The 14,249-nt window shown below is 57.4% G+C and overlaps 1 protein-coding gene across 6 annotated transcripts in view; it reads left to right on the top strand.

Moving 5' to 3' along the window:
* Positions 1 to 14,249, top strand: part of Tbc1d16 (TBC1 domain family member 16) — a 74,736-nt gene extending 60,487 nt beyond the window's left edge. Inside the window, exons 4-12 of one of the 6 annotated variants that reach the window (XM_005001427.4) lie at positions 122 to 283; positions 912 to 1,059; positions 2,007 to 2,171; positions 2,662 to 2,810; positions 3,379 to 3,513; positions 4,156 to 4,342; positions 6,619 to 6,798; positions 8,483 to 8,629; positions 9,448 to 14,249. In XM_005001427.4, the coding sequence (XP_005001484.1) occupies positions 122 to 283; positions 912 to 1,059; positions 2,007 to 2,171; positions 2,662 to 2,810; positions 3,379 to 3,513; positions 4,156 to 4,342; positions 6,619 to 6,798; positions 8,483 to 8,629; positions 9,448 to 9,696 (1,522 nt within the window). In that variant the 3' untranslated portion in view covers positions 9,697 to 14,249. The other 5 variants (XM_003464788.5, XM_013147132.2, XM_013147133.2 and 2 more) reach the window with 5 other exon arrangements.

Below are 14,249 nucleotides of genomic sequence, written 5' to 3'. Positions count from 1 at the left end.
GCCTCCATCTCCTCTTCTGTGCAATGGGGTGATGGATTACATGCAATAAAAGCACATGAGAATTGCCTAGCCCCGGTCTGGGCAGGGAAACTTGTGGCCCTCACACGACCTACTCTGCCAGCTCCCCCTCCAGCTCCGATGCCAACTTGAGGTTTCCGGAGGGCACCGGCCCCCTACAGACCCCACGCTGGGAAGAGTCACAGCGGGGCTGCGCGCTCGAGCAGATCTGCGGCGTGTTCCGTGTGGACCTGGGGCACATGCGCTCCCTGCGCCTTTTCTTCAGGTAAGAGCAAAATTCTGTGGTTCCTGGACATGGGTCAGTACTAGGGGCACTTCCCCAGCCCATGGCAGCAGAGGGAGCTGAGCCCTTGGCTGCCGAACGTCTGCGCCCCTTCTGGGGAAGCTGTCCTTTGCAGCTGCAGAGATCTGGCTCCCCAAGACCTGAGGGCTGCCGTGTCCCTGGAGGGTAGGGTGTTCCCAGTCCAGAGCCCTGTTCCAGCCTTGGGTTAGAAGGCTGCCAGGGGAGCAGGTGGTACTCTCTGATGGAAGCTTACTTAGTCTGCCCACCACCAACCACAAGTCTGCACCCAGGAGCTTCTCTTGGTACCCACCTCAGCGGGTTCCCAATCCACTTTCATCCAACTCTGGCAGCCGATCAGTTTCCACTCCTTGGACAGGAAAGGGTAACATGGCCAGGCAGGTAGTGGTGTGGTGGGGAGACGGCAGTTCCAGGCAGCCTTGGGAGAGGAGGGACCGCAGGAGGGAGCTCTGAAACCAAGGTGTTGCTGGCGTGAGTCTGGCCTCTCTCCGCCGTAGCCGTAGCCGACTCCACTCCACTCCGGCAGATTCTGATCATACTTGGAAGTAAACAGTCGTGTTTGCATATTCCTTGCCTACCCCCGTGACCTCAGCGATGAGGCCTGCACCAGTGGCCAGCTGGTGGTCGCCAGTCGAGAGAGCCAGTACAAAGTCTTCCACTTCCACCACGGCGGTCTGGACAAGCTGTGTGAAGTATTTCAGCAGTGGAAGTTCTGTGCCGAGACACACCTACGAGACCAGGTAGCCTGCCAGCTCTGACCTCACCCTGACTCACCCGAACCCCAAGCCTGCAGTCAGGCTGCAGGAGGCCCCAGGACGACACCAGGTGGCTGCCCCCTCACAAGCCCTATGGGGCCAGCGCCTTCCTAGCATGTCCTCTTCCTGGGCCTGTGCCGGGGTCCCAGCCCCATCCATGGGTTGTAGGGTGACCCCTGTGGCTGTGGGCCGTCTACAGCCTGAGGGGGGCTGACAGCAGAGCACCCCGGGTGGGAGACATGTGCCCGTGGTTTTTTGAAAGTCAGTGCTCTGCACTTAAAAAATCATGTTTTGACAAGGCCTCCTGCCATATTTTGCTCAATCTACATACAAATGTAATAAGAGCTCTTTAATTATCTGTTTAAGATACTGTATGTGCTTATTAGAAACGGGGCTGACTTTAAAGCCCCATCCTTCCCACAGAGCCTCCTGCTGGCTTCCCTTATTACAGTAGCATGGCGTCTCCCCGCTATGCTGAACAACCTTTGATTTCTGAATTAAATGTCAGCTGCAGCCTTGCCCTGGATTCGTGACTGCTCGCAGAGACAATCTGACAGCCCGGCTCCCCACTCGCAGAACAGCGATCCCATTGTATGTGGCCAATCACGTGTAATTTATTGCAGGCCCTCCTGGCAGAGGGAAGTTAGGCCGTCCGGGGCATTCATTCCGTTTTCTGCGGCTGGGCTTGGAGAGAGAGCAGGGGGTGGTGTTCAGAGTGGGAGCAGCAAAGGGAAAGCGATTTTAGGATGGAGGTATTTTCATTTTAATTGCGTCTAATTACACTTGCCATTTAGGGTTTGTATGCAGGGGGCAGCGCTTACCCCTCCTCTCTGAAGGGAGAGAGCCTTGTAGATCCTGGGAACGGCTCGCTGGCTGCCAGAGGCCGGCGTCGGACACACTCATCTTTGCCCAGTTTCCCTCCCGTCCAGCAGGTCCCAGATGAACGGACGTGCATGCAGTTCTCCATCCGACGGCCCAAGCTGCCATCCTCCGAGACACACCCTGAGGAGAGCTCCTACCGCAGACTGGACGTGTCCACCTGGCTCAGTCACCTGAATGAGCTGGGCCAGGTGGAGGAAGAGTATAAACTGCGAAAGGTAAGGCCAGGCCCAGCTGGCTGGCCTCGCTGGAAGCCTCTCAGGCACAGGCAGCTGGCAGGAAGGAGAGCCAGGCACCCGGGGGCCGCTGGCTCGAGAGGGTCTCGTTCCTGGTGTGAGGCTCTGCACTGATGAAGTGATCAGAGCAGCTGCCTTGCAAACAGCTCCAGAGTGGGCTGGGGATCCTGAGTCAGCCTGCAGAGACGGGGCTACAGAACTGTGGGGCAGCATTTCCAAAACCGGGGATTAGGCCATGACGTGAGAACGACACGTTAATCGGAGCGCCGCCCCAGGGGGCCTTTGACATTGAAATGAGCCGGTTTGAGTCCTGTATGGGAATGGAGGGCCGGTGCTTTCCCCTTGTAAACATGTGCAAATTGCCGGGTCTCAATCGAGGCGCTCCGAAGCCACCAAAACACATCTCTAAGGACTTGGGGTTCTTTGAGCCGCCCTATTTTATCCCCTCCCCAACTTTTGCCGCTTCCTCCAGGCCATTTTCTTTGGTGGCATTGACGTGTCAATCCGGGGGGAGGTCTGGCCCTTCCTGCTGCGCTATTACAGCCCCGAATCCACATCGGAGGAGCGGGAGGCACTGCGGGTGCAGAAGCGAAGGGAATACGAGGAGATCCAGCAGAAGAGGTACGGCGCCGGCCCACCCCACTGCACCTCCACGGAAAATGCCTTGAAAGGGCAATTGGAAGTGCAGCTCAGCAGCGATAATATGTTCTGTGACCCATGGCTTCTTTGGAGACTGGGTCTCCCAGGAGCGTGAGCGATCGGGTGGGCTAAGTACAGTCATTATGCCACACGCCTGGGCCCCGGCAGGGGCTCCTCAGCTCACATGTCAGTCTGAGAACCCTTCTTCAAGAGGCTTAACTAGGCATTGACACCCTCAGCTGCAGGCTGGGCTCGGAGTAGGGGAGGGGCCAAGGAAGGATGGAACTTGTGTCCCACCTGGGTGTCGCTCCCCAGGGACTGTGCTTAGCACCCCCTTTCGACGCCTCCCTCACACTGGGGTGTAGTCTGCTGGGGCACCAGGAAGCTGAATTAACAGGGCAACCTTGGATCCGAAGTCTTTGCTGCGGGTTTGAGCTGGAGGGTTTGCTACCAGCAGGAGCAGTAGCTTAGCACTCCCCACCCCCACACGCACTACTTACCCCCAGCACTGAACACTGGACCGACCTCAAGGCAGCCCTCTCCCCACCAGGCTCACCATGTCTCCCGAGGAGCACAGAGCCTTCTGGCGGAACGTGCAGTTTACTGTGGACAAGGACGTGGTCCGCACAGATCGGAGCAACCAGTTCTTCCGAGGGGACGACAATCCCAATGTGGAGAGCATGAGGTACCCTGCTCCCTGAGGCCTTCCTCGCTGTGTCTGTGAGCCTCTCTTGAGCTTCTGGATCTCCACCGTTCCTCTGGAAAAGGGACCAGCCCAACAGCAGCTTTCTGCAGGGTTTCTTCCAAGCTCAGAGGGTCATCAACTCAGCAGGGTTCTCTGAGCCACTGCTTCCCAAGGCAGACACAGGGTGCCATCCGATGGTCCCAGCAAAGCCCCCCTCCACCTCCTGACAGGTGGTCACTCCTGTGATAAAGCCACACAGAGCCAAAGGCTGGCATCTTTGACGTTCTGCTGCAGGCTGGCAAATAATTGCATGAAATTAACAGCCCATAAAAATGTCCCTGCCAGCCCACCCTTTGTCACAAGCAGTCGACCATTAAGAAAATCAGACCCACATTGCTCCTTATCCCGAGCAGGGCTCTGGGCCTCGTGAGCAGCTAATTGCAGGCCATTACCTTCAGTGAAGCAAGGGCACGTTTGTCTTGGTCCAAAGCTTGGAGTCTTGAGACAGTCACAGAATTGCCAGGGCCTGCAAGCGGATGCTGCCTCCCCCAGATGGAGGAGAAAGCAACCCTGGACAGCAGGCCTGAGCGGGCAGCCAGGTGGCCAAGTCAGCCCTCCTCTGCTCTCCCTGCCACCTCGCAGGAGGATCCTGCTGAACTATGCCGTGTACAACCCAACCATCGGCTACTCCCAGGGCATGTCAGACCTCGTGGCACCCATCCTGGCCGAGGTCCTGGACGAGTCTGACACCTTCTGGTGCTTTGTTGGCTTGATGCAGAACACGATCTTTGTCAGCTCTCCCCGGGATGAGGACATGGAGAAACAGCTGGTAAGCGCTGGGGCTCAGCATGAGCACATGTGCATGCATAGGCACGCTCACACACACGTGCTGGACAGCATCCCGAGATCAGACATACCACCGTTGCCAGGGGTCTCCCCATAGTGATGTGTGGTGTTGTCACCAGTCAGCAGCAGAAAGCCAGGATAAGGTTGCTAATGGGATATATTTAGCCTCCTGGGAGGAAGTGGCACCCCACAGTGTCCCAGGAGAGGGGTCCCCTGGCCTCTGTAGGTCTCTCCTGTGGTGACCTTCAACCTTCATGCATGGGACAGTACAGTGCAGAAAGACAAGGACAGGAAGGCCCCATCACACCTGTGCTGTGCAGAAGGGGCTCTTGGTGGTCCGGGCTGCAGATCCAACAGGGCTGAGACTCCTAATGCCACCCTGAGCCCTTGAGGAGTTCTCAAGTTCCTACCCCAAAGACAGCAGAGGCCCAGCCACCACCTTCAAAGCATGAGCCCTGTATAACCCAAGCAGCACCAAATGGTAGGGGAGAGGACAGGCTAGCCTGGGTCGGCAGGCCCAAGGCACTTGTTCTCTGTTCTCACCTGCTGGGGGCCAGTGTCAGGCCCTAGAATGTGGTCTCACCCTCAGTCCAGGGGAAGGTTCGGCCTGGAAGCCAACAGTGTGAGCCAGGGCTGGGCCCCTGCAGGTAAAGGTGATAGAGTCATGTAGATGCAGGAGGCCAGCAGGAGGTCCATGTCTACCCCAGGACGTGTCTCCCAGCACCACAGAGACTTAGCTAAGTAGGGGTGCAGGCGGCCATGCTGAACGCCTGGTCTCGAGCTAGACGCTCTTGGTGAAGCTCAGGCAGACCTAGGGGCCAAGGAGGAGCTTGTTCTGCAGGCAGGGGCTGCCGAGGGGGAGATAGGGTTGCAGAGCACAGCAGAAAAGACTCAGAGCCGAGGCAGGAAGGAGTCTAACAGGGCTCATGGGGGTTCAGCCATCGTGGCCTTGTGGCCTTGACCCTGCCTAAGCCACAGAGCCCCAACACAGCCTGACAGGAAGAACAGTGAATACAGCTTCCTGGCCACTGCAGTCCTAGCCTCTGTCTCCGAGGGAACAAAGGGCCACTTGTGTGGGGAGGGGCACGAGGCTGTTGAGACCCCTCAGCTCTGATCTCAAGAGCATCTGCCCCTCTCGCCAGCCCGCCCCCGTGTCCACTCCACATCATCCTGCGTGCCTGTGTGACGTCAGGTTTCCACGGTACCGGAAGGCAATCGTAAGGCCTGACACCATTCGCCCCCAGTGACTCCAGGCTGCACGTGGCCCAGTGACTCATTAGCTGCCAGAGATTGATTTTCCAACAGCACTGGTGAAGTCAGCAGCCCCGCCCAAAAATAGCTTTGATCTTGTCCCATGTCACAGGGGGAGTGACCTTTTGCGAGAGAAGCCAGCGTCCTGGGGCTCAGCCCCATCCCCGCCCTGCCCCAATCAGCCTATGGAGACGCAGGGAGATGAAGGGGGACAGGCAGGTTCCCCAGGATGATCTGCTCCCCTTGCCAGGAGAGGTGGGGATTAGAAATAACCCCCAGTGGGAGCCAGGGATTTAGCTCAGTGGCAAATCGCCTGCCTGGCAAGCGCAAGGTCATTAGTTCGATCCCCAGTATAAAAAAAGAGAGAGAGAGAGAAGAAAATAAAAAAGAAATAGCCCCCAGATGCAGGCTGACCCTTGATGGCATCCCCTGTAGTCAGCCTCCCAGCTGCACAGAGTTGGTGCCATGCTCTGCCTTGCTCTGGAGGTCTCGGCCGAAAACTTACAGTGGAGGCTGCATCTATCCGAAGGAAACCTTCATTGCTAGTATGCGGAGAAATGTGGAAAAGGTGACAACCTTGCAAATTTTCATTTATTGTATTTATTTAATAAAGTATACAATTTTTAATTTCTTTGTAGCTACAATTTAGAAATTGGTAAGCAAAGAAATACAACGCTATATCCCAGAGTTTGCAGTCTCTCTCAGGGACAGTACGCTATCAGATACCACAAGCCCTTACAAAACTCCAGCAACAGCTTTGATGTGATGGCTTAATGTTGGTCCCGTATAGAGGCAGCTACTCTCCGACTTGAGTTTGTGTCCCCGTGTATGCACCAATATTTGAGAAGAGGGGCTGCTTGTATCCAGATCAGCATAGTCTCCCAGGGTGGAACACATAAGTGGGCAGAGACTCCCTGTGTGTGCGTTTCGTGGCTGGAGTGAAGAAGGAGCCTCCTGGGTCATGGCAGGCAGGTTTGCAGGTGGGCTGACCGTCCTGCCCTCCCCCAGCTCTACCTGCGGGAGCTGCTACGGCTGACGCATCTGCGCTTCTACCAGCACCTGGTGTCACTGGGCGAGGACGGCCTGCAGATGCTTTTCTGCCACCGCTGGCTCCTGCTGTGCTTCAAGCGGGAGTTCCCCGAGGCTGAGGCCCTGCGCATCTGGGAGGCCTGCTGGGCCCACTACCAGGTGAGCAAGGGGCCACAACAGCCTCACTCCACACTTCCTCTGGGGGTACCCTGTCCCTGCCGTATGCCAACAGCCAACGCCTCACCGCAGCTGATGTACGGTCCCCTGTGGCCAGCTTCGGCCCTTGCCTCTCCAGTCACTGAAATCGATGCAGATTGCCCACTGACGGTGCTCATTACCACACTCTGGGGCTGAGCTCCCTCCTGTCATGACCAATCAGCAGGAGAGACATCACCGGCCAAGTGCAGCCATGGCAGACGTGCCGATGGTGCCCGTGTGCAGGGGCCAGCCTGCCCACTCTGCACCCCTGGGACTACTCCAGTACATTGAGGCCCAACACAGCCCCTCTTCCTCCTTTTCAGAAAAGTGCCCAGTGCCACCCTCCCTAGAAGCCCCTGCACAGAGTGCTGGCCAGTGCTGCCAGCTTCTGCTCAGTGTCCACAGTTCTCGGTGTCTCTCCACTGTTTCCCTTCCTGACCCTTAGCCTGGCTCCAACACCACATCAGGCACCCACTGTCAGTAAGTGAGGATAGGTAAATCTCTTTGAATCCATCAGCCTTTAAAAAAATATAGCAGGGATGCATTCTGCAGGGGACACCTCTCTCGTCTGCACACGGTCACAGCAGCTCCTTCAGATGGACCTTGCAGAGATTCAAACACCCACCCCATCCACCGCACAAATGAACATGGGCATTTCCCACCCTGAGCAGTGTCACGGGCCATTATATCTTGAAGCAGTGTAGTGCAAGCCCCGTATGATTCATTCCGGCCTGCCACACCTCGTGCCCCTGACTGGGGGCATGGACATGGACAGTCAGGAAGAATGCCCCCCAGCTTCCCTTCCCCACATTCTTCCAGGGGGTGCCTGGCATCTACTTCTTGGACATCTCATCCTGGCCAGAGTTCTTACCACTGCCCAGGGGCCAGGCTGAGCCAAAACAAGACCGTTCTGGATCAGTTCTGGGAGTGCAGCAAGGCAGCCTGGGGAGTCCACCACCCCAGCCTCTGCCCAAAGCGAGCACTCTGCCGGCTTGGCTGGGGACTCAGATGGGTTTTGGATGGCAGGAGATAGACGCAGACTTTCTGGGCCCCATGCTTCCTCTGCCTCCAGAGGCCAGTATGCCTGGAGGTGTCCGAGTAGTCACAGCCTGGACCCAGTGTGGGCCGCCTGAGGCTCAGCTGGGTCCTGCAAGGCAGCCTTAGAGGAGGGCAGTGGAGGAGAGCTCGTGACCGCCCTCCCAGAGGGCATGAGGGAGCAGCTTAGCTGGACTCTGCTTTTCAAAGTGCTGGTGCCAGACCACAGTCTGGGCGTGTGCCATGGGTCTCAGCCTGCAGGCAGGAGGACAGATGGGCAGATTCAGGCTGCCACAGGCTCATACACCCCAGGAGTGTGTACACAGTGTGCGTGCCTGGCTGTAGAGGGAAGGTGACCTTTGCCCTATCACAGACCACCCAGAGATCCAACCAGCACCGCCCAGCACTGTCTGTTCTGGACTCAGAGCAGCCTGGAGTGGGTGTAGCACTGCCTGCCCATGGAGACCTCCGTATGAAGGCCACTGCTGCTGCGCAGGACCACCGCTCCACAAGCTTGGGGCCTAGCCCCAAATCCCTGCACACCCCTCTGCCCTCCTGCAGGCGGGGCCAGGACAAGTCAGGCTGGCCTGAGCTCTGCTTCTCTCCACAGACGGATTACTTCCACCTCTTCATCTGTGTGGCCATCGTGGCCATCTATGGGGATGATGTCATCGAGCAGCAGCTGGCCACAGACCAGATGCTCCTGCACTTCGGAAACCTGGCCATGCACATGAACGGGGAGCTGGTGCTCAGGAAGGTAAAAGGGACTACGTGGCCAGAGGCCCCTCCCCAGGCACACAGACCCCACCCCCTATGTACACAGAGCTCCACCCCCAAATGCAGGCCCTGCACCCTTCCCTCCCCGATGTGATCTGAGTCTCAGGGTCCTCACCTGCTGCAGTGCCTCAGGATTTGATGTGTCCCGGAAAGGCTGACCCTACACTCCTTCCATGGTCCCCATCCTGACTCTGGGGCTTCCAGAGCCATGAATTCTTGGGCTGGTGCCTATCCTGCGGCTCCTCACTCCCAGCCCAGAACTGCAGAGACTGAGCAGGAGTCTTAGCCTGAGGGTGGGCGCAGCTTCCCATGCTAGGGGAACCAAGATACCAACGGGGCTTGAATGTCTGTGGCCCCCCAGTTTCCAAACCTGGGCTGGAAGTGCTGCTCCTTAGAGCTCTCTTATGGTCTCTCTTACGGGGGCAGTAAGGAGGGGTTCTCTGCACAGGATCCCAGACCTCCAGAGTAGCTCCAGGTGGCTGGTGGGACAGGACAGGCACCTGGGGCAGGTGAAGAAGCTCCAGTCAGAGGGCTTCTGCATGAAGGGCTCTGGGGAGCTTCTCCCCTTGAGCCACCTATGAACGCCTCCTCAGGGCTTCATAGTCCTTCACAGCGGACACTGAAGGCCAAGGGCCTAGGTCCTCTGCGCTGGCACTGAGTGGGCGCCATCAGGGCGCCTGCCCTGAGCCATCCTTAGTAAGAGCCCTGGCATTGGCCCTTGCTGCTGCTGCTTTTCAGCTACTCCCCGGAGATGTGACCATCACACTCTCGCCCTGACCCTGCCCTCTCTCCTTGCAGGCCAGGAGTCTGCTGTATCAGTTCCGCCTCCTGCCACGTATCCCCTGCGGCCTGCATGACCTGTGCAAACTCTGTGGGACAGGCATGTGGGACAGCGGGTATATGCCTGCCGTGGAGTGTGCCGGCCACCACCCCGGCTCCGAGAGCTGTCCCTATGGGGGCACCATGGAGGTGCCTGCACTCAAACCCCTGAGAGATGGCAAGAAGGGCACAAAGATGTCTCGGGAAGGCTTTGGTTTCCGCAGATAGGAGCTGCTGCCTGCTCAGAACAAGGGGTGTCGGGCCTCACCAGAGGTCCTAGCATGTGGGAGGGGTGGGGACGGGCGTGGAGGGGACAGGGATGGTAAAAGTGTAAGAGAGTGCCTTCTGGCAGCATGAAGAGAACCACTGCATAGCAATGACAGTCAGGAAATGACAGCAGGAGTCCACCCAGTGAGAGGCTGGCTTCGGGAACTCAGCCATGGGGCCCTCGTGCCAGCCACCTTCGGTTAGTTTCGCATGATCCGGAGTTCTTCCATGCCAGGGAATGAGAAACGCAGGAACAGGAGAAGGAAGCCTTATCCACCCCCAGCACCAAAGGAGGTGGAAAAATGGGGTGCTCTGCGCAGGCCGGAGACTTTCCTGCAAGCCAGGCGCCTTTACACGCCCCACCATGCTCTTCCAGGAATACAGACACTCCCTCCTCGTTCCAGAAAGACATATGTGGGAGCAGCCAAGAGAGGCCTCCTGAGGTCAGGGTCAGTGTTAGGGCTGGGTTGGGGTCGTGCCCGTGGGGGAGAGGAAGTGCCTGCCTCGTCACTCGTCAGATGCATCCTCCTGGTTAGGACGTTCACCTAAGGATCTGAGGTGCTATGCAAGATCGGCCCCACCAAATACAGCAGCCAACCGGGAGCTGAAAGGACTGAAGCATGTGTATGCATGCATGTGTGTGCGTGTGTGTGTGTGTGTGTGTGTGTGTGTGTGTGTGTACAGGATATTAAGTGACCAGCTAAAGACAGATGCCTGAGCTGGCTGGGCAGGAGGAGCCACCTGCTTCAGGACCTGCAGCCTCTGCTTGAACATGGCTTCCTGTCAGGCGTCTTCTCAGGTGGCTGGGCACAAAAGGCCACTGTCACATCGCAGCACACAGTGCTGTCTGCTTCTGGGAGGGAGACTTCCAACACATCGTCCTCCAAAAGACTGTCACTCACTGCTTCTGGGAGTGAGGGATGGACAGAGCAGACTTGAGATCTGCACTGAGAGCTCCCTCAGCCCGAATGGAAAGTCCATCTGAGGTGGCAGGAGTGGGGCGCTCAGAGCCTTCTCCCAGTGTCACCGGGGCAGGGGTTCCTCGTGCTCAGCTCTGTCGTGGGAGAGTAGGCACTGCTGGACAGTGCCATTTTTCAAAGATGTTTGTCAGCAGGAAAGAGGGAAGTCCCTGTCACCAGCCCCTCCCCCTCTGTGCTTTGTGAGCCTGGTCCTCTCTATGGGAACCTTCAAGTTCCTGGGGGTCCCTCTGTCCAGGAGCCCTGGGCCAGCGGGGGCGTATGGGGGAGAGGAGCCCTGTCATTGTGCCAATACATTGTGCCACTACTTATGTGATCTGATAGTGGTGGCCCTGGGAGATTGGATCCTCATCTGCTTTGCAGGAAGAGGATTGTTGGCTCCTGATGCCCTGGGGAATTAGCTAGAGTTAACCACACCTGTCTGCTCCAACCTTCTGGGAGCCGGACTCCAGAGACAGGTATACTGTCAGCTGCCCCTTCCCACCGTAATACACTGTAGCAATAACCCCAAAGCTTGGTGACCTAAATCCATGTTCACTTAGCTCACATGCAGATTTGCTGGTTACAGTCCTGGCTGGGCAGTTCTGGTCTTGGTTGGACTTGCTCAGCCCTAAAGTTCCAGTGACTCTGGGGTCCCAGAGAGGTAATCCCCAGGAAGGGGTAGGTCTCCTGCATCCCTCCTGCTGGCCAGCCTTGCTGGGCACGTGCCTTTCCTAGCCTTGCAGACATCCTGCCTGCTGGCATCACTGTGGTTAAAGCGATCAGATAGCCGAAATTGGCATCCTGGGATGGGGCATGGACCCTTCCCTGTGGTGTTCCCTCTGCACGGTCAGGTAAGCAAAGGCTGAGTTCACAAAAAAGAGGAATGAGGATTGCTGTTACAATCTCCTGCCCTTGCCAGGAAGTCTTGCTGCTGCCCCACGTCACTCCCCAGAGAAGAGCAGCGTCCTGCCCTGCCCTGCCCTGCCCTCACCTCCCCTCCCTGCAGCCTGACACCTTGTGCCTTCTGGCTGCTGTATCTGCAGGATGGGGTGGGGGAGGGGAGCAGGTGGAAGGACACCCATCCTGTCTCAGCCTCCCCGGGTTCCTCCCTGGCAGCCCCCAGGACCTGACTCAGACCCACCAGCTGCATCCTCCCGGGGTGCCACCCCTTCCTCTCACCCCACCCGCCATGGGTGACACAGGTCCAGGGGGACAGCTACACCTGTGGGCCAGCCAGGGTCTTGGCAGCCAGAACAGGGAGTGTCCGGTGGAGGAACCGTGCTGGAGGCAGTGGGGAGGGGGGATATCCATCGGAGAAGCCCTAGTCGCACAGCTCCCTTAATCTGGATGCAATTAGAGGAAACCAGCCAAAACCCCTGCGGCAGCTGTTACCCCAGGATTATTCCCAGCCAGCAAAAGGCATTAGGGTGATAATTCAGTCATTAGACTCCAAGCCTTCCCACCGCCAGGATGTGCAAATAGGGGGTAATCAGCCCGGCACTGCCATCTCCAGCGATGCTGCTTATTTAACCCATTTTTTAAAATGACACTTAATGCTATTGGCGGGCGCACGTGTGTGCGCATACTTAGAAGTTGGCGCTCACTTCAGCCCCACCACTAATGTCTGTGCTGACAGTGCTGTGCAGTGTCACCTGGGGCCTCTGGGATGAGAGGGCACCTTTGATGTGTGCGTGCAGGCACTAGTAGAGCACTGGTGAAGCTTGATGTCTGCTGCCACCCAGGGAGACCCCACCAACTTCTCACTCCATCTCCCAGGGAGAAAGGACAGTGCCAGGAGCTCAGAAGGGGGACACACCAGGAAATGGCAGGGCTCTGTGACCAGGCCAGAAAGATGTCTTCCCAGGGTGTGGGGGGCACAGTGCTCTTCTGGAAGATTCCACCTCAAGTCCCAGCCAGGAGGACTCATTAGTCATGGTATAGCTCACCCCTACAGAGGAGCAGGGTCCAGAGTCCACTGGGCAGCCCTGGGCCTGGGCACTGTCCATACTGTGTCCTCCTGATCCACCCAGCTTCTGGCAAGAGGGAAACTATTAAACCTCAGAAGCAAGGACCCCAGCCTCAGAGCCCGTGTCACACACTGCTGGAGGGGGGCTTTAAAGTGGGAGCTCACCTTTACCTTGGACAGTGGCCGAGGCTGGCAGAGGGCACCCAGCTCTTACCTTTGACAGGTGGTCCTAAAGGGGCGGTTGGCCTTGAGGAAGTGGGGTGAGGATGGTAGATGAGGCTCCAGTTCCTGTAAGGTCCCTCAGGGCTCTTGTCTGCTTGAAGAGGGTAGCCTTAGGGAAGTGGGGGTTAGCTTGGGCTGTGCCTTGGGAAGGTCCAACCTCCTCTGATCTCTGCAGGGAGGGAGGGCTCTGGGACATCCTTGACTCATGGGAAGAGGTTAGGAGTTACTGTCTGTGTATCTGTGCAGAAGACTCAGGAGGCTGCCCTGCCTCAGAAAGAGGGAGAAGAGGTCCCCTGGGAAAACCACACACTACTTGGGGGTACAGACCCGGGACAGTGGTGGGACTGGCTGCCCAGCTGGGTTTACCCGTCCCTGGAACTGGCCCTAGGATCTGTGAAGCCTAGGGTTCCAGCTCCTAGTCTGGGCAAAAGCGTCCATCTCTGAAAGCCGGCTTCCCCAGAAGTCCTCCCCAGAGCTGAGAGGCTGTACTGCGCAGGGGGAGGAGCTCTTCCCAGGGTCTGGGATGTGGCCTCCCTGATGTATGATCTGCTTCCTCTCCCAGCCTGTTCCTCTCCTTGGAAGCAAAAAGAAGGTGCCCCCAGGCCGTCTCTCAGGGCTGCCACAGGGCCCCTAGGTGTCCAAGCCACAGTGCAGATGCTTTACCATGGCTCAGGACCTCACCTGCCCCTCAGGGAAGAGACTGCTGGTGTTAGGCTTAAGCTGTGCTGCCCCCGTGGAGCTAAATGCTCCAGGTGGTTTGGGGTCGGCAAACTCATGTCCCTCCTGCCTACCCACCTTCTGCCAAGGGCAAACCTCTCTGCTTCCCTGCAAAGTTCACTCCATGCCATTCATTCCTGCCGTGAAGAAAAAATCAGCCACAAAACATTCTCAGTGAGCCTGTCATGCATCTTCCGGATCTGACCCCTTGTCCATGAAAATCTCACAGGCTACAGACTCCAGCCTCCTGGGTTGGAGCTTAGGACCAGCAGCAGGACACGCCTGGGCCTCCCTGAGCAGAGAGCAGAGAAAAACACAAACAGCCTGCCCCCACCCAGTCTTCTCTATGCGCTATTGTGTGTCCAGGCCGGAAAGTAGCACTTTGAGCCCAAAGAGAGATTCGGCCCTGTGACCATCTTTGTCCTGATGCTTTGCGGGTGGAGAGTTATTTAAGAGAAGTCTTCTGAAATTTCCACCATTCCCAAGAGATTGGTAACATCTGCAGCAGGTGACTGCTTTGTTTTTTAACTATAATTGCTCACCAGTTGGGCCCAGGGCTGGCACCACGACCCCCTTAAGCCATGGCCCTGACTGTGCTCCTGGCTTTCACAGATTCCACTGCAGAGAAAATAAAATCATATTGACAACTA

The sequence above is a fragment of the Cavia porcellus genome, unplaced genomic scaffold (assembly GCF_034190915.1).
Source record: "Cavia porcellus strain 051 isolate PalLab524CR breed Dunkin Hartley unplaced genomic scaffold, mCavPor4.1 scaffold_32, whole genome shotgun sequence".
Lineage (NCBI taxonomy): Eukaryota > Metazoa > Chordata > Mammalia > Rodentia > Caviidae > Cavia > Cavia porcellus.
The sequence above is the reverse complement of the archived record's forward strand: the minus strand, read 5'-3'. Positions and strand labels throughout refer to the sequence as shown.